Raw genomic sequence first — 16,507 nt, 5'->3', positions numbered from 1 at the left:
ATTTAGTAAATTTCAGCTGATTGCCTCAGCATGGACTTTAGATTCTTCATCTGTGGTCAATACTGTTAATGTGGCCTTTTTTACAAAAAAACACCTCACAGTAATTTTTTTCATATGAATAATGTATTTCCTACAAGATTCCTTCCTTCCAGCATAAGGCTGAACATTTCCTTGTGTCTGTCTGCCTGCCCCTCTCTATTCCTGAAGAGGTGACAATTGACTCTGCTATTTGCTTCAGTGTGTTGTACCATCTGAAGATGCCCAGCTGGAAATGCATTTTTTTCCCTTCACATTTTTAGGCTTAGGAGCAAATATACTGTTTTCTGTGTCAAACATTTTGTTTCCAAACCTCTTTTTGTTTCCTGCAGGACCGCCAGGAGTCAAAGGGGAGAGAGGCCATCCGGGTGTCCCTGGGTTGGATATGCCAGGGCTTAAAGGAGATAAAGGTAGCCCAGGAACACAGGGGCTGTCAGGTGTGCCAGGATTGCCAGGCTTACCTGGCTTACAGGGACAACAAGGACATCCAGGTGTTCCAGGTGGGCAATTCTTTGTAATTAATTCTTTGATATATTACAACTTTTTATGTACTATGTTTCAGTACACAGAGAAAATGAACAAAATCTTAAAGCAAAAAAATGGCACTAATATGTGATTCAATTTTAGTTTCACTTCTCTCCTTTGTTTGCTACATACAAGCAGTTCTTGTTTAGTGAAAAAAAATTGGGACTAGCAACTTGGCTGTTAAGCTTCGTGAAACTATGACTGTGCTTATGATCTTTCTTCAGTGACATAAGTTCATCAGGTTTACTGTGAAAATAGAAAGTGAAATATATTATATAAACTTATGAATAATGTGGACAATTAATATGATTTGATTTTAGGACTGAAAGGAGAAATGGGAATTATGGGTACCCCTGGAATTCAAGGTCCCTCTGGTCCTATAGGAGCTCCTGGAACTCCAGGTGAAAAAGGTAAGAATGACAAAAGGCTAGCCAAATGACAATCACACTTTGGCAATCTGCTTCTAGGAATTGTTTTAAAAACGAAACAATTAGAAGTAAAATCCCTAAGAGCGTGCCAATATCTGTACTCCTACTCAGAGTTCCATTCAGGCCCTTGTCTCAAAGGTGCTTTTTTCCAAAAGGCAACTGCACTGTGAAGGAGGAGGAGGAGAAGGAAAGGAAACAGTCAAGTTGCCTTTGGGAAAAAACCTCTCTGAGACAACTATGACCTGGATGACTAAGAATCTCCACAGACATTCAGGCCCTTTTGTGCACCCCAGAATGCTGTAAGCATGATGCTTGATGGAAGCAAAGCAAAGTGGGAGAATAAATGAATAAGTGATGAATCAAAGGTTCAGCAATGAGCGACGAGTATGATGTACCCTTAGATGCATTTATGAATAAATTTATAAGAGTATTTGTTATGATGGGCTGAGAACTGAATGATCTGCAGCAACAATTATATAGAAGTGACACCAGAATGTCAAGCATTGGAAAAGTGACATATTTAAGAGGAAAGTAATTTTGTTTGAGAGGGGAAATAGGATGAATTATTGCAGGTTACGCATGAATGGGGAAAACTAGGGCAAGAAGATGAATTTGTGTACCTTGGTAAAATATGAAGATTGGAAAATGTGGGATATATGCAACTTATGGTAGAAAGGAAGTACGTGCTAGTTTCATATAAAGTCGAACGAAGCAAAATATGTGTGTTGGAACGTGCTACTGCCTTCTTTGATATATGGAAGTGAGTTAGGTATGTCAGAAGATGCATGAAAATAAGTTAAATGTAGTGAAAAAGAAGTATTTAATAAGTGTATGTGGTAATGAAAATATGGACTAAAAATAAGTGGAGTGATCAATTTTTAAAGGTTGAATGTTGAGATGATCCTAAACAGGAAATAAAAGAGGATGAAATCACCAACAAATATGTGAAAAAAGAATGAATGGGTTGCATTGACTTTGTGGATGAATGGAACTGTTTTACATATACAGTAACTGAAAAAGTGGAAGAACTTGATTGTTATTTATCTATAGCCAAACAGAAAAGGGTACAATTAAATATCTCTTGAAAAGCAAAGATTTTATATTGAAAGTTGATAGACAGGCAATATTCTCCTTAATTAACCTTAATTAATTAATTAACCTTAATTAATTAATTAGCCTTCTTAGGGAGCAAGGTGGTGGCATTGCTGGATTCAGTCACTTTTAATTCTGTATCCAAATGAACATAATTTTGCCAGGATGGTTTTCACTAACTTCTTCTTTTGAGTTCCTCTAAGCACAAACCGGGCCATCAGTGTACTTGCCTACTTACCTTGTCATCTTTGCCTTGTAATCCATTTTCTTTCACTTTCCAATCTTTCCACAACACTTAGGATTTCTACATCTTTTACTGTGAGTTCTTTTTTGTTAAAGAAATATGCTGGTAGGTGTAGAAATTACTGCTATCACTTTAGTTATGTTTTTCTCCCACTTTTTCAAAGATCCTTTGAACTGTCTCAGGGATTCTTGTTTTCATCTGTCATCTTGTCAGTTTTGTTCTTTTCCCTGCCCTGGAAAGGTAGTTCCCTCTCGTGTCTGAATTTCTAAATTTACAAAATCTCAAGTTTCTTCTCACAGACTGAACAAGCCATGTTTCCATCAAACTGCTGTTTTATTTTATTTACTTAATTTTCAAGGCTCTTAGAAAAAATCCCAGTAATCCAATTTTGTCTAGTCCTTTTATACCTTTATTTTATTTTATTTCTTAACATCTTTAAGTCAGATTTTCAGACTTGTTGTTTGGAAGACCTTTTTTAACTCTAAGTTAACTAAACTCTAAATTAACTAAAGGTCAAAAAGTGTTTGAAAGTTCTATACAGTGTTTGAAAAACAGTAAAACTAACAATCTTTAAGCAATGAAACAATAGTTTTTTCCAGACAGAAATTGGGAACTGCAGGGCTGATTAAATAAAAATTAATACTATATTGCCACCTGATGGACTGATATAGCCATTTCAAGTTGGAACAGAAGTAATGGAGATGGATACAAGTTTTAAAAAAACATGGGAAAATAGGATGCTTCTGGGCTTTTAAAGGCTCTTTCAAGAACTTAGAGTAGGATGTATGAACATAGGAAGTCCTTTATCCACTATAATAAGATGAATACTAATGGAAATTACTGTATGATGATGTCAATTTGAAATTGAAAATGAGAAACTCAGTTGAAAAAAATTAAACAGGATTACTAAGAAACTGTTCATCATTTAGAAACATAGAAACTCCTTTTAAAGTGTTTAATTTAGAAAATGTGAAAGTGTAATAGTTGCAGGATCAATCTGGATTGGTCACCAGAACCAGAAGTTTAGACTTCTGAGCCTTCGGACTCGTGCTCGCGCCCCCATTCCTCTGGGAACTTCTCTCTCTCTCTCTCTCTCTCTCTCTCTCTCTCTCTCTCTCTCTCTCTCTCCCTCCCTCCCTCCCTCCCTCCCTCCCTCCCACTCTCTCTCTCTCTCTCTCTCTCTTTCTCCAGAATGTGTAACTTCTATAGAAATGTGCCCTTCTGTTTATGACCTTTTCAACATTTAATTGAATGATATATACTATATTTGTGTGTGTGTGTGCGTGTGTGTGTGTGTGTGTGTGTGCATGCGTGCATGAGAGAGAGAAAGAGTACTTTCATAAATAAATAAATATTGGAATTAGGTGCTATCTATGTGCTATTATTTTTGTTAACACAAATTAAAATAAGCTTTTTATGAGTAATGTAATTTTTGGATGGTCTCAAGCATGATTAAATATTAGATTTAGGATTTTTTTAACAGATGTATGTTGCTGGCCTTGCTTTCTCTTTATCTCTGTGTGTATGTGTGTTGTCTATCATCCATGGCTGTAGCAAGAATTAAGTTAAGCAATATGTGTACACTTGTGTTATGCATGTGTACACTTGAGAGCAAGCAACTAAATTTCATTTTTAATGTGTGCCATTGTGCCCACAGGGGAAAAATGACAATACAGGTTATCTAATCTAATCTAACCAATATGAGGTTAAATGACAATGTTTAACTAGAGCACTGAAAATCATAGTTGTATGCTATTGTTTCTAATTAAAGTAGCCTTAGGATCCAGATGAAGAAATATATTAGAGAGAGAATGGACTCCTGACAATAGGCTGGAGAGAAATGTAAAGAACAAGCCCCTAGCTGTTTGTGAAGTAATTTACCCATTGAAAGAGAAAGATAAACCTAATTTTGAAAGAATTAAAGTTCTGAAGGTAATGCCTGTACTGATGGATGTTCTGTATGAGCCATTCAGTCACCAGAATCACCATAAATGTTACATCTGTTTTATGATGCAAATTAAAAATGCACTCTTTGGTGCAGTGGTTAAACATTATGTCAGAAACTAGAGATTGTGAATTCCAGTCCTGCCTTAGGCACAAAGTTAGCTGGGTGACTTTGGACCAGTCACTTTCTGTCAGCCCTAGGAAAAAAGCAGTGGCAAAACCACTTTCGAACAACGTTGCCAAGAAAATTGCAGGGACTTGTTCAGACAGTCTCTGGGAATCAGACTCAATTGAACAGAAGAAAAATTAATTAAATGTGTAACCAGGTATAAAGTGTCTAGTTGCAAGAATAAAAATGTAATTCCAAGATACTTGCACAATTTAAAATTCAGATAATTGTATTTTTTAAAAGTGGCTAATTAACATGTAAAAAGGAAACATTAAGTCTGTCTTAATACATGAAGTTATTGCCAACTCTTAACAACCCCAAGATTTTCTCCATAATGATCTGTTTCCGAACCTGGTCCTTCAGGTCTTCCGATAGTCCATTCATTGCTATTGTATCTGAGTCTATCCACCTTGCTGCTAGTCATTCTCTTCTTCTCTTTCACCTTTCCCAACATTAGAGCCTTCTCAGAAAACTAAGTTTTAGCGTGCAAATTGGCTGGTTTGCTTTTTCTTTTCCTTAGCTTAACTCAGACTTTGCACATGAACAGTTTGTGATTCGTTCATAGTCAGCAGTCAGCCATGTTTTTGATGCTATAATTGAGTTTCTACACCACCTTTTAGGAATAATATAGACAATTTGATTTCTATGGATTCTGTAGGATGATGTCCATGTATAAAGGCATCATTTTCTTTGTTTTAAGACAGTGTTAGCTATGAATAAATCATTGGAATGGTGAAAATTAAGAAGCTGGCCTTCTGCTAAGCCAGGGGTCCCCAACCTCCAGGCCACAGCCCGCTACTGGGCTGTGGCCTATTCAGAAGTGGACTACGCAGAGCTCATATTGCACAAGGAGCAGGCCAGCGCACATCCATACATGTGCACAGCTCAACTTGTGCACCTTGAACTGCATGCTTGTGCACTGGCCCACCACTCATGAGGCCAAGTTCCCCTCTCTCCCCTCCCCCCAGCCAGGCTGCCAAGTTGCCAGTGACAAGTGGCACATCTTGCTTGCATGTTCTATCGATTCCAAATTGAACTTGATCACCAAAGCCATCAACCTACTCTACCTCTGCATCAGTAATTGGAGCATAAAATTGAATGATCATCATATTAAAGGGTTGTCTACAAAGTCTGGTCATTATTATTTGGTTGTTGATTTGGTCATTGTTGCTAAACTGTTGTTGCCGTTGTCTTGTAATGAATTTTTAATACTTATTGCTGATCATCTTTTAATTACTTTGCTATTGGAGGTTTGAAAATGCCATTCTTACTGCCAAGGCTAAAGTGCCCTTGTAATGTTCTCTGGGTGTTGTTCTGCGTAGGTAGCCTAGGTTTTCCTGGAGTGGCAGGAGAAAGAGGTGATCCAGGTTTAAAAGGTGAAAAAGGTGAAGCTGGACTCCCAGGAGAGCCAGGATCAATGAAGCATGTTGACATGGAAAATCTGAAAGGCGAAAAAGGAGAACAAGGAGATAAAGGTCTGTCAAACTCAATGATGTGTGTCATTGTTTCTGTTGTATTTTGGTTATTTTCCCCTCTAAGCTTAGACAGTAATAATTTTGGCATGCCAAATAATCATGTACTTAATTTCTATCCAGACATTTGCCTTAAACTCCATCTGGAATTTATAAGCAAGAAAATATTATTGACAGGGATATTACAGACATGCAACAGGATGCCAACCTCTCTCTTGCTCAGCAATGAAAACAAAAATATACTTTCCAAAGTGATGGAGGAAGTAATGGTGGCCACATTGGATAGACTAGTCTTTGAAATGATACTTCTTAGGATGCTGGAGGGCAACGTTTAAGCTTAAAAATCAAATACTAGGTTGACAAATCTATATAGTCAGGTTCCTCCGTAGTTAGTTAGTTTCTTCCTTTTCAGATGTAAAACAGTCCCTTTTGCTGGGGTGGGAGTATCAGGAAGACTAAAAATAGCTTTGTAGAGGGTAGAATTTTTTTCAGCTGCATTAACTCAATGGGGATCATCTGAAAAGGCAGATCATCTTCCCTTGATATCAAAGAGTTTCCTCTGCTTTAGCCAAGCAGAGGAGCTCTCTCAGACAACTTCCCCAAGAGTCTGAATGAGACAAAGAGCAAAAATCCTTCTTCCTTCAGGACTAAAGAAATATTATGGAAATGAAACAATTTGATCTCGAAGCAAATGGAAAGGTGGGCTGTGTATTGCTCTTTGAAACATATACTGCATAAGTGATAAAGAAGAAATCTGTACGCACCCTAAAATGTACTGCTTAATACTTAATAATATTGTCACACCAAAGAAACCTCTGTCACTGTTTGAATATGAATGGCTAAACTTAAGGTCGTCTCTAGGCTATCAAAGAGCAGACTAATTTTAATGGCATTCACTGATGCAAGAATTAAGGCCCTCCAGCGTGCATTCAACAGGATAAAGCAGTCAGTGCCCTACATTTTAGGAGGCAGTTTCAGATTAGTATATCCTTTGGATGATCCAGTTAGATTGTTCCTCTCCAGGATCCAACCTGTGTTGGGCTGGAATGGCCTGGGATTTAGCTGAATTATTGGAGACCTCTCTTAGACTTGAAAGCGCTATTGTTTGTGCTAACTCACACAGTGATTTGGTCATAGAGAAGAAAACCACTTTGTTAGCAGGCAGAATAATTAATTGGTTTACTTATGTTATTGAACCAAGGCACCACACACTGCAATTTTTGCCTCTGAAGTGTGAGATGCTTAAAGTATATTTCTTTTCTGCTAGTCCTTGTTACATGTTGAATGAACTGGGCCTCTGAATATGACTTTTCTTGAGTCCAGGATTATTACTGAAATCTGGGCTTGAGGTTGGGCTAGTTAATGTTAAATTGTGTGTTTCAGTATATTCATGTACATTCAAAAGTACTCTTTGATTTCGTACTGGGATAGAAGCTGTATGTTTCTATCTATTTGGTATTGTGCTAGGAGCTGCGTTTCTATCAATTAATCTTTGTGATATAACCAGAGTTATATAATGCAGAACTTCAAGTGTGGTGGAGAGAGAATCTTGACAGGAATTCAACATGTTTGATTTTTAGGAGCAAAAGGGGTAATAGGAGAAAAAGGCTCTCCAGGAATTTATGGCAGCCCAGGAATGCCAGGCAAGGATGGAGATCCTGGTTTACCAGGCCAACCAGGTACGAAACACTTGGGTTTTTTCCCCCCCAGAATTCTTTTGAATGAAAGCTTATGGTACCCTTCCATGTTATTATTTTACTTTTAATAGCATCACTATGTACTTACATAACCTAGTAGACCTCTCCAGTTACATCTCTATAACAAAGTATGTTTAAATCAACCCAATTTTCTTTTTTAATTTAGGATCAAAAGGAGATTCAGGCACTCCAGGATTCCAGGGTGAACCAGGATTTCCCGGAGAAAAAGGATCAATGGGTGAAATGGGTTTACCAGGTACTACCCACTATAGACCCTGGATGATTTGAAATTTTGCACTGATTAAGTTGCCATCCATCACCTCAAATATTCAAGTTAACTTTCTTTTATGGAAGACAAATACTTAATGTGTAATATAATACAAATGTTGACCTTTTATTTTCAGGGCCACCTGGAGAAAAAGGGTTGCAAGGCCTTTCAGGTGAGACAGGTCAGATAGGATTTCCTGGAGTTAAAGGTGAAAAAGGACAGAAAGGAAATGTTGGACTTCCTGGAATTGGTTTCCCTGGAACTTCTGGTGAGAAGGTATACATAATCCTTCAGCATTTATATTATTGTGTTAATGTATCTCTAATTTCAAGAGATAGCTATTCAGGACTAGGTTTCAATAATCAAAAAATATGAGGGGCGGGGGGGAAATTGATATATGCAGTAAAAAAAAGTTGTCTTGTTCGGAGTCAGATAATTGGAGCAGCAGTCTTTTCCTGAATTGTTTGGTGACACAAGAAGTGAAAGTCTGGGGGTTTCTTCATGCAAAGTATGTGCATTTCTAACAGCCCTTCTTCCCTAGCATAATAAGCTGTCATTAACTGTGTGGTCAGAAGTGAAGGAACAGATTGACAACTTGAGTGTAAGAAGCATAAGTACCACAGAGAAATAGCTAACATGTTACTCTGGAGTGGGAAATATGCATTAAAATTTGACTCAGAAGAGTTTTGTGGAGCCTGCTGTGAAAAAAATTAAGCAAATGTTTTCAGAGCACCAATGCATGCATTCACTCCAGATTGATTTTATCACAAGAATGGTATACGCATTCAAAGCACAACTAAGTCAGGATGTCTTTGGCTAAGTTAGAGTTGTTGTGGCCTAGAATATAGACTAGGAATTGGCAGTAGAGGTCATCTATTTCAGCTCAGTTATAACATCTTTGACAATGATTTACCAAATTATCAAATTATCAGATAAAGGAGGACTTACCAGCTGACATGGCAGTCTGTTTTCCTGACTGGTAGCTTGTTCAATTAGAAGGTTCCTTGCAGTTTTACATCATGTTTGGTCAACTAAAGCTACAGAGAATGTCCACTTGGTCTTATTTGTGATAATTCTTTACATAGTTGAAGACTGCTATAATGCTTCTCCTCAGTCTCTTTTGTAGGCTAAATATATCAAAATCCTTTAAGATGTGGACAAGTTTCCTTGAAAGGGTTTGGCTGATCTCACAAATACTTGATGTATTTGTGAGCACCAGCAGAGAAGAGTTCACAGGGACAGTCCAAGTAACTTCGATCTATTCATTCCCACTTTGCATAACCTCCATCAACTCAGGCATCTATTCTCAGTAAGAAATATCCCTTTAGGAACAAGGTTTTGCAAAAATCATACTTGGGCTATTCCGGAAATATCTCTTTCTAGGTATCATCTTAGTGTATTGAAATTGGCAGTATCAAAGAACAATATGCATAACATTTTACATGTTTACATGTTAATGTAAACACACAACTGCTGTATTTCTGAGTCAGCTTAAGAATAAATAGCATACAGTGAATATTTAGGTTTTGGGCCAATCTTTTGGAACATCTCACTATAGTTTTCTTTCTTGGATGGTTGAAGGTTACATATTATAGCAAATTTTAAAATTAATTTTGGGACAAATGGCTGGGAAAAAATACTTGGTATTGGAAAAGAACTGATTAAAAATAAAGCCAGATATAATATTTTTCTTCTTCTTCTGTCCACAGGGTCAACAAGGATGGCCAGGCAGTTCAGGCTTACCAGGAGAGAAAGGTGAAAAGGGTATTCCAGGTATTTCAGGCATACCTGGATCCCCAGGCATCAAAGGGCAGCCTGGCCTTCCAGGTTCTCGAGGTGGGTGATCCAAGGCTTCCTATATTATTTTATGCCAGATATTTAGGCTATAAATTGAACAGGTGTGGATTATTATTATTATTATTATTATTATATAACTTATATTCATTAAACATGAAACTCAGTCAACTGAACTCTCAAATTGACTGGCACTAATGGTTGACACGGGTTGCTGCCAGCATCCTAGGTATCAACCAGGTATCTCCTTAAAACGTAAGATGTTCTGAGTAGTGCAGTTTTTTGTAGCTGTTGTTGTTGTTGTTGTTGTTGTTGTTATTATTGTTATTGTTATTGTTATTGTTATTAAAAAAGGTGTTCCAGGATCGCCAGGTGGAAAAGGACAGAAAGGAACCCCAGGCTTGAACGGTTTTCCAGGCTTAAAAGGAGAACCAGGTAAAAGACTTTGGACAATGCTTCATCTTTGCGATTTCAATGGAAGGACAGGTTTTCTCTGATATTTATGTCTCATATACTTGGAGCTGAATTAGTTCATGCTGAAAGATGACTTAAAGGCAACAAACACAGGTCTAGATGGCAATCTGATCCTAACTAGTAAGGTGATATACATGTGTCCTCTGCTTCTGTGATACATGAAATAAGATACTGTGTACTCTATTTCAGCTTGAGTGTTTTTTACACAAAATTTGCATTAATCTTAGACTAGAAATGCACAAATTTGTTTTGATTCCAACGTCTGCACTGGCCTTTGAATGCATTATACTTATATTACAATGCAATACATATTCAACAACATTACAAAATAGTACTCAAATAAGTGGAGGAGCTCTGAACCAAAAATGGCTTGATTTAATTTATTTCTGTTGAATCAAAATTAAATGTCATTAATTAAATACCATTAATATGATTATCAACCATGTTTTTTAAAAAAAAACATTGAAAATTATTCATTAATTTTTGGTGGTAACTTTACAAGAGCTTTGGCTTTGGGGGGAACTGCTGCATGCACACTTCTGTTTCAAGCACAAATGCACTTTTAATTACAGATTTACTTATAAATTGAATTGTAATCACATTGGATATATCTCCAAGTCATTAGGGATCATATTGATTGATCTTTAGATCTTCTTCCATCTATTAACCAAATTAAGAACTTTTCATCATAGTAAAAAATAAAAATGAATTTTTATTGCTCTTCCATTCAATCAGTGCTTTTGGTATTAGAGCAAGATTCTGTAACACTTATGCACTTGTGTCAGACCCTTGTACCATATTGCAACACTGATTTTTCACAGATAAAAAATAAAAATCAGTTCAAACATTATAAATGATCAAAACCTTGCATGTTCTCACTTGAAACCTTACAAGCTTCCAGGTGTTCCTGCTTAAGATCCCATGAGAGCTTTGTGCTTTAGTGATCACATTTACTATTTATTGTGTTTATTCTGTTTGGATGTGTGGCCATAGTTTAACTGTTTAATGGAAATTGGACAGAATTTACCTTAAACAGCAACGTATAAATTGGAGGCAGCAGGGTAATCACTGCTGTGACTTCTTGAAGTCTCATCACAACTTCTCCTGTCTGAACAAAGGGGAGTTAGAAAAACAAAAACTCTTTTTAGTTCATCCTAGAGTTTCAGTGACCTGTCAGTCATCCAACTGAAAGGAATGAAATGAAATTTATCAGGTACTTTGTCTCTCCCTCCCTCTCTCACACACACAAAGTGTAGAGAGCCACAGAGATACTTTGGAGGAACTATGCAGATACAGTTACAAAAACAAAAGCATGTTGTTAGCCCAGGAAACAGAGAGAAGATCAAAGAACAAGGTCACGCTCAACATTCTGCTAGTGTAGCCTGGCTCAATAAAGTACCATTCCAGTCAGACTAGTGGAATCAGTTTCCTGACCTGGCCCACCTCAAAGGGCTCAAAGACACCCAACAATAAACACACATACACACACATACACACACACACACACACACACACACACACACACACACACACACACACTGGTGGTAAACATAGAAGAAAGCTCCTCCTGATGCATAAATAATGTATTTGTTCATTTCTCAGCATGATGAATACTATATTACTATTTTGCAGGTGACCCTGGAGCACAGGGTTCACAGGGAATTGCTGGAGAAAAAGGTGAGCCAGGTTATGACGGAATCCCAGGCACTCCTGGTTCAAAAGGTGATTCAGGTAAGACTTTAATCTCCTTGGTTTTCTGACATTAAATATGTGTGTTGTGTCAGATGCGGGGTTGTGATAAGAATTGTCGGGAATCTCTAAAGATCTTTGTCATTTGAAAGGCTAAAAATATAACCACTGTTTTATATATAGTATAAAGAGAAAATGAATGATACGTGAGGAAATTGATGGAGATTTTCCTAGGAAACCAGTTAGTAATACAGAACAATCTAAACATATCTGATTGTGCACTGTCTCTGCACTTATTCTCCTGGGCCCTCTGAAAGCCATTCAGGATTTTCAAAGCTACAGTATTTTGACAGAATGTGCTACTATAAATTAATTTGCACTTTTCCTTCTCTACCTTCACTTCCCTTCTCCCCCCACCCACCCTTCTTGTACACATTTTTCTTAAGAAGGGTGTGCAAGAGCCAAAGGGATAGAAATTGTCTGTCTGTCTGTCTATATCTATATCTATCTGTCTGTCTTTCTGTCCAGTTTAGTTGCCACATTATGGAAAGAAGAGAAAATTTACAAATATAAATGTTCCACGATATGAGGAAAATTTTAGAGTAACAGTGTAATTCTATTCTAATATACGAAGCTATCACCCAATTGGACTATTTAGGGAACATACTGTATGTTTCTCAATTTCTCAGTTCCTGTGTTCATCTTTACAGGTCTTCCAGGGAGAGGATTTCCTGGAATTCCAGGTGCAAAAGGAGAAAGAGGTAACTTATTAAGAACTCAATAGTCCCATCTACTGTTTTCATTTTTCTTTGCCATTAATGACACGTAAGATGTTCTAAGCCATAAATATCTCAGGTTGAAATGCCCACTTGGAGTCTTCTTTGCTCAAAATAAAGCAAAACATGCATGTTTCAGCTGTATTTTGAGCTTTGCACAAACTCTGTGATTTCTTTCCATGCTCGGCTTAGCTTCTTGCAGCTCTATGGAGTGTTTCCTGTGCTGTGGCTAGACTTTTGTAGTGCTCTGTTCCACCCCCAATCAGACCTGCACAGCAGAACGGATCAATCATTGACTGAATAAGAAGAAACTCCTACTGCTATGGCTGAGGGAGCTTGTTTTGCGGGTGGGCATCTGGCAATCCCTACCTCCACAACCCCAATTCCCATTTTTGGCTTTGCTGTTGTTTTAATTTTAAAACAGCATGATGTTCCTAGTTAGAAGAAAAAAGAGATTCACTCTCTCCTCTCCTTCTAGAATTCACCCATATTTATAACTTGAAAAAGCATTCCTCCCAGAACTACCACCATCCCTCCATTTAAGTGGCTTGTAAATTTGGAGGAAATTAATTCTTCTAACCAGTGACATTTTGTGTAGACTACTACTGATAACACTGCTGAGCTGTTTTCAAGGCCTAGATAGCTTTTTCCTTGTAACCAAGACTCGTCTTTATGGCTTAACTTTATGGCTTCCCCTAGAGAACTGGTTCTCTCTCCTCTCATAAAACCCCAGAAATCATGTCTGCAAGAGGGGATCTTAGGCATGACATAACAAGGAATGTAATGATGTCTCCTCAACCTTTCTGACTTGAAATGTTTTTTTTCCTGTGAGAGGGCTCTCCTAGTGGACAACCACTTAAATATGAGCCAGCAGTGTGCTGCAGCTGCCAAAAACACCAACACAGTTCCAGACTGCATCAACAGATGCTCACAAGAAGTGATAGTACCACTTAATACTACACTGGTCAGGCCATACTTGGAATACTGTGTCCAGTTCTGGTCACCATGATACAAAAAAGATGCTGAGACAAGAAAATGTGCAAAGAAGAGCAATAAAGATGATAAAGGGTCTAGAAGCTAAATTATATGATGAACAGCTAAAGGAACTAGGTATGTTTAGCCTAATAAAGAGGAGGCTGAGGGGAGATATTTGACTTCCAGTACTTAAAGGGCTGTCACAGGGAAGAGTGGGGCAATTATTGTTCAAAGCACCTGAGGGCAGGACAAGAAGCAATGAGTGGGAGCTTGTTAGAGGGAGATTCAACCTGAAAATAACAAGAATTTTTCTGACAAGGAGAACAATTGATCAATGGAACAGCTTGGCCCCTGGAGTTCTGGGTGATCCATTGCTGGAGGTTTTCAAGAAAAGATTGGACAACCACTTCTCCATGAAACAATAAGGACTCCTTGCCTTGGGCAGGGGATTGGACTGGAATAGAGGTCCTCAATCTTTTGGGCCCCAGGGCCTGGTTCCATGTAAAGAGGTTTTTGTGTGGACTGGAGGGGACGTGGTTTTGTGTGCTGCCTGCATCCCATAGACGGGGCTTTGCTTGTTTGTGTGGACCGGTGCCGGTCCACAGACCAGGGGTTGAAGGCCCCTGGACTAGAAGATCTCCAAGCTCCCTTCCAGCCCTATGATTCCTTGCAATGAAGCTCTTAAGGGCAGAGAAAGCCACACTTAGGCAGTTACTGTTCTTGGCTCTTTTTTCCTGAGTGAATTCCAGAAGGATCTGGGTTCTAAGCTCACAGAGCAACTTCAAACTGGCGTCATGCTTCAGCACAAGCTTTTGATGATGTCCAAATATTTATACTTGCCAGCCTTTGTAATCCAAAGATGAAGAGTGTATTTTCAGAAATGATAGTCCTTCTTGTCTAATAAGCAAGTACTGGGGTGCATAACAACAGACTTGTCAATGGAAGGCAAAATCATGAAACTGCATTTCACTTACTTTGGCCATGTCATGTTGGGAATTCACTGGAAAAAGCCATTCTGTTTCGAAGAATTAGTAATAAAAGGAAACCAGGCTGTCAAAGAACATGGCTGAACACCATCAAAGCTGACACCAGCCAGACCATAGAAAAACTCGAAGAAATCTAGTGCAAGATTGGAAGACATGGAGGAGACCTCTTGGCTTATAGAATCACCAAGAGTCGGACACAACTGAATAGATATCATCATCATCATCATCATCATCATCATCATCATCATCATCATCTTGGTAGAAAGACATTCTGGTTATTGAAAAATGGATGATAGGAAGATGATAGGAAGACGATAGGAAGATAAACCCTCATTTTTGTTTTTCTTCCATATCCATTTTTCTAAAGTAAATTCACAGATTCTCCACTTCAGATTTAATTCTGACAGTACCAGTTTTTCTTTACGTAGCTTAAAGCACTTGTCAAATTAAACTATTTATCTTGGAGAGTTTTTCCTTAGGAAAATTAGAAGTCATGCCAGCCAGCAATCTCAAGTCATAGTTCTCTTTTTAGCTGCACGATTATTATTTCTTTATATATTCTAAGTAGTGTTTAGGCCAGAATCAGTTCAGCCTGCAACAGAATTGAAAGTTTAAAGGAGAGATTCCCTCTTCCCCCACCCCTGGTTCAATGACAAGTTTTAGTAGGGCAAGCTCTGATCACTTCTGATCCCTATGAAATTATAACGCAATATCTTTGTTAGGATCATTTAACTAAGTATGTGGGTATTCTTCCTAGGGATCAACTTGGGTATTCAGTGTGTTTATATTTCATCTAACCACAAAGTGGGTTGTTTTCAATCTTAGGTCCCAAAGGAGACGTGGGCTCTCCAGGGAGTCCTGGGAATCCAGGAGTTCCTGGCACAAAGGGAGATATTGGATTTGTTGGCCCACAAGGTCCCCCAGGCCAACCAGGCCTTCCTGGGTTACCAGGGAGGATTGGTGAGGGACCCAAGGGTGACCGGGGGCCCCAAGGGCAACCGGGGCTTCAAGGTAATGTACCAGTTTTAATTAACCATAAATAAAATGACTTATTTTTAAGTAAGTTTGACTGAATACATTTATAAATACTGTATAAATACTACCTTAAAAATGCTACCTCAGAGAAGAAGCAGGATTTTTTGTAACTGTCACAATGAAGTTATATTACAGCTTTTTTGTTTACTACAAGTTTGTGAATATTAGATAAATTAGTAGTCAGAATCCATATGTGAAACCTTATTATTTGTTATCTCCAAGTACAGTCTTTGTTTTAAAAAAAACAATAACAAGCCACGCTCATACTTGTTTACTTGCAAAACAAATCTAGTCAAGAAATACTTTTTCCCTGTTAGGGCTTCCTGGGCCTCAAGGATCTGTAGGAGCTTCAGGATTACCAGGAGAAAAAGGAGAAAAAGGAACTTCAGGTTGGCCAGGGCAACCTGGGAGACCTGGACCCAAAGGTGATGTGGGAGTTCAAGGAATCCCTGTAAGTTATTGTTACAACCATGACCGGTTGCTCTACAATTGTTACACATAACCACATACTAGCACAAGGAGCTCATTATTTTCAGTTAATGGATTATCTTCTAAGAGCAAAGTGCTCTGAGTAAGGCTGGTAATATTTAAAGAACATATATTTTACCAAATCCTAAACTTTCCATGGATAAGATGGACTCAGGTGGCAAGACTTTTGCTGCTTGTCCCTCCTTGTTGTGGAATTCCACTTTATCACTGACTGAAATGGCTTTCAAAAAGAGGATCACAAACAGCTCCAAGGATTATTGCTCTCACCCACTGCTTGCTTTGACCTGTAGGACAGACAGACCATATATTCTCTTCCTTTCTTTACCTTGATCTTAATCAAGTCAGAGCTTCTATCAGTGATGGAAGGAGCTCGGTAGAATGCAGAAGAATTTGAGCACTTCAAGAGCAGATGTT

The 16,507-nt window shown here is 38.2% G+C and overlaps 1 protein-coding gene across 1 annotated transcript in view; it reads left to right on the top strand.

Moving 5' to 3' along the window:
* Positions 1 to 16,507, top strand: part of COL4A1 (collagen type IV alpha 1 chain) — a 144,501-nt gene that overhangs the window by 106,798 nt on the left and 21,196 nt on the right. The window contains exons 32-43 of the mRNA XM_081312673.1: positions 369 to 536; positions 882 to 971; positions 5,761 to 5,913; positions 7,491 to 7,589; positions 7,774 to 7,863; positions 8,012 to 8,151; positions 9,585 to 9,711; positions 10,024 to 10,104; positions 11,776 to 11,874; positions 12,543 to 12,593; positions 15,395 to 15,580; positions 15,922 to 16,055. Coding sequence (XP_081168799.1) covers positions 369 to 536; positions 882 to 971; positions 5,761 to 5,913; positions 7,491 to 7,589; positions 7,774 to 7,863; positions 8,012 to 8,151; positions 9,585 to 9,711; positions 10,024 to 10,104; positions 11,776 to 11,874; positions 12,543 to 12,593; positions 15,395 to 15,580; positions 15,922 to 16,055 — 1,418 coding nt within the window. The remainder of the gene's footprint in view (positions 1 to 368; positions 537 to 881; positions 972 to 5,760; positions 5,914 to 7,490; positions 7,590 to 7,773; positions 7,864 to 8,011; positions 8,152 to 9,584; positions 9,712 to 10,023; positions 10,105 to 11,775; positions 11,875 to 12,542; positions 12,594 to 15,394; positions 15,581 to 15,921; positions 16,056 to 16,507) is intronic.

Source organism: Vipera berus, assembly GCF_964194415.1.
Source record: "Vipera berus genome assembly, chromosome: 1".
NCBI lineage: Eukaryota > Metazoa > Chordata > Lepidosauria > Squamata > Viperidae > Vipera > Vipera berus.
This window is presented reverse-complemented; position numbering and strand designations above follow the sequence as displayed.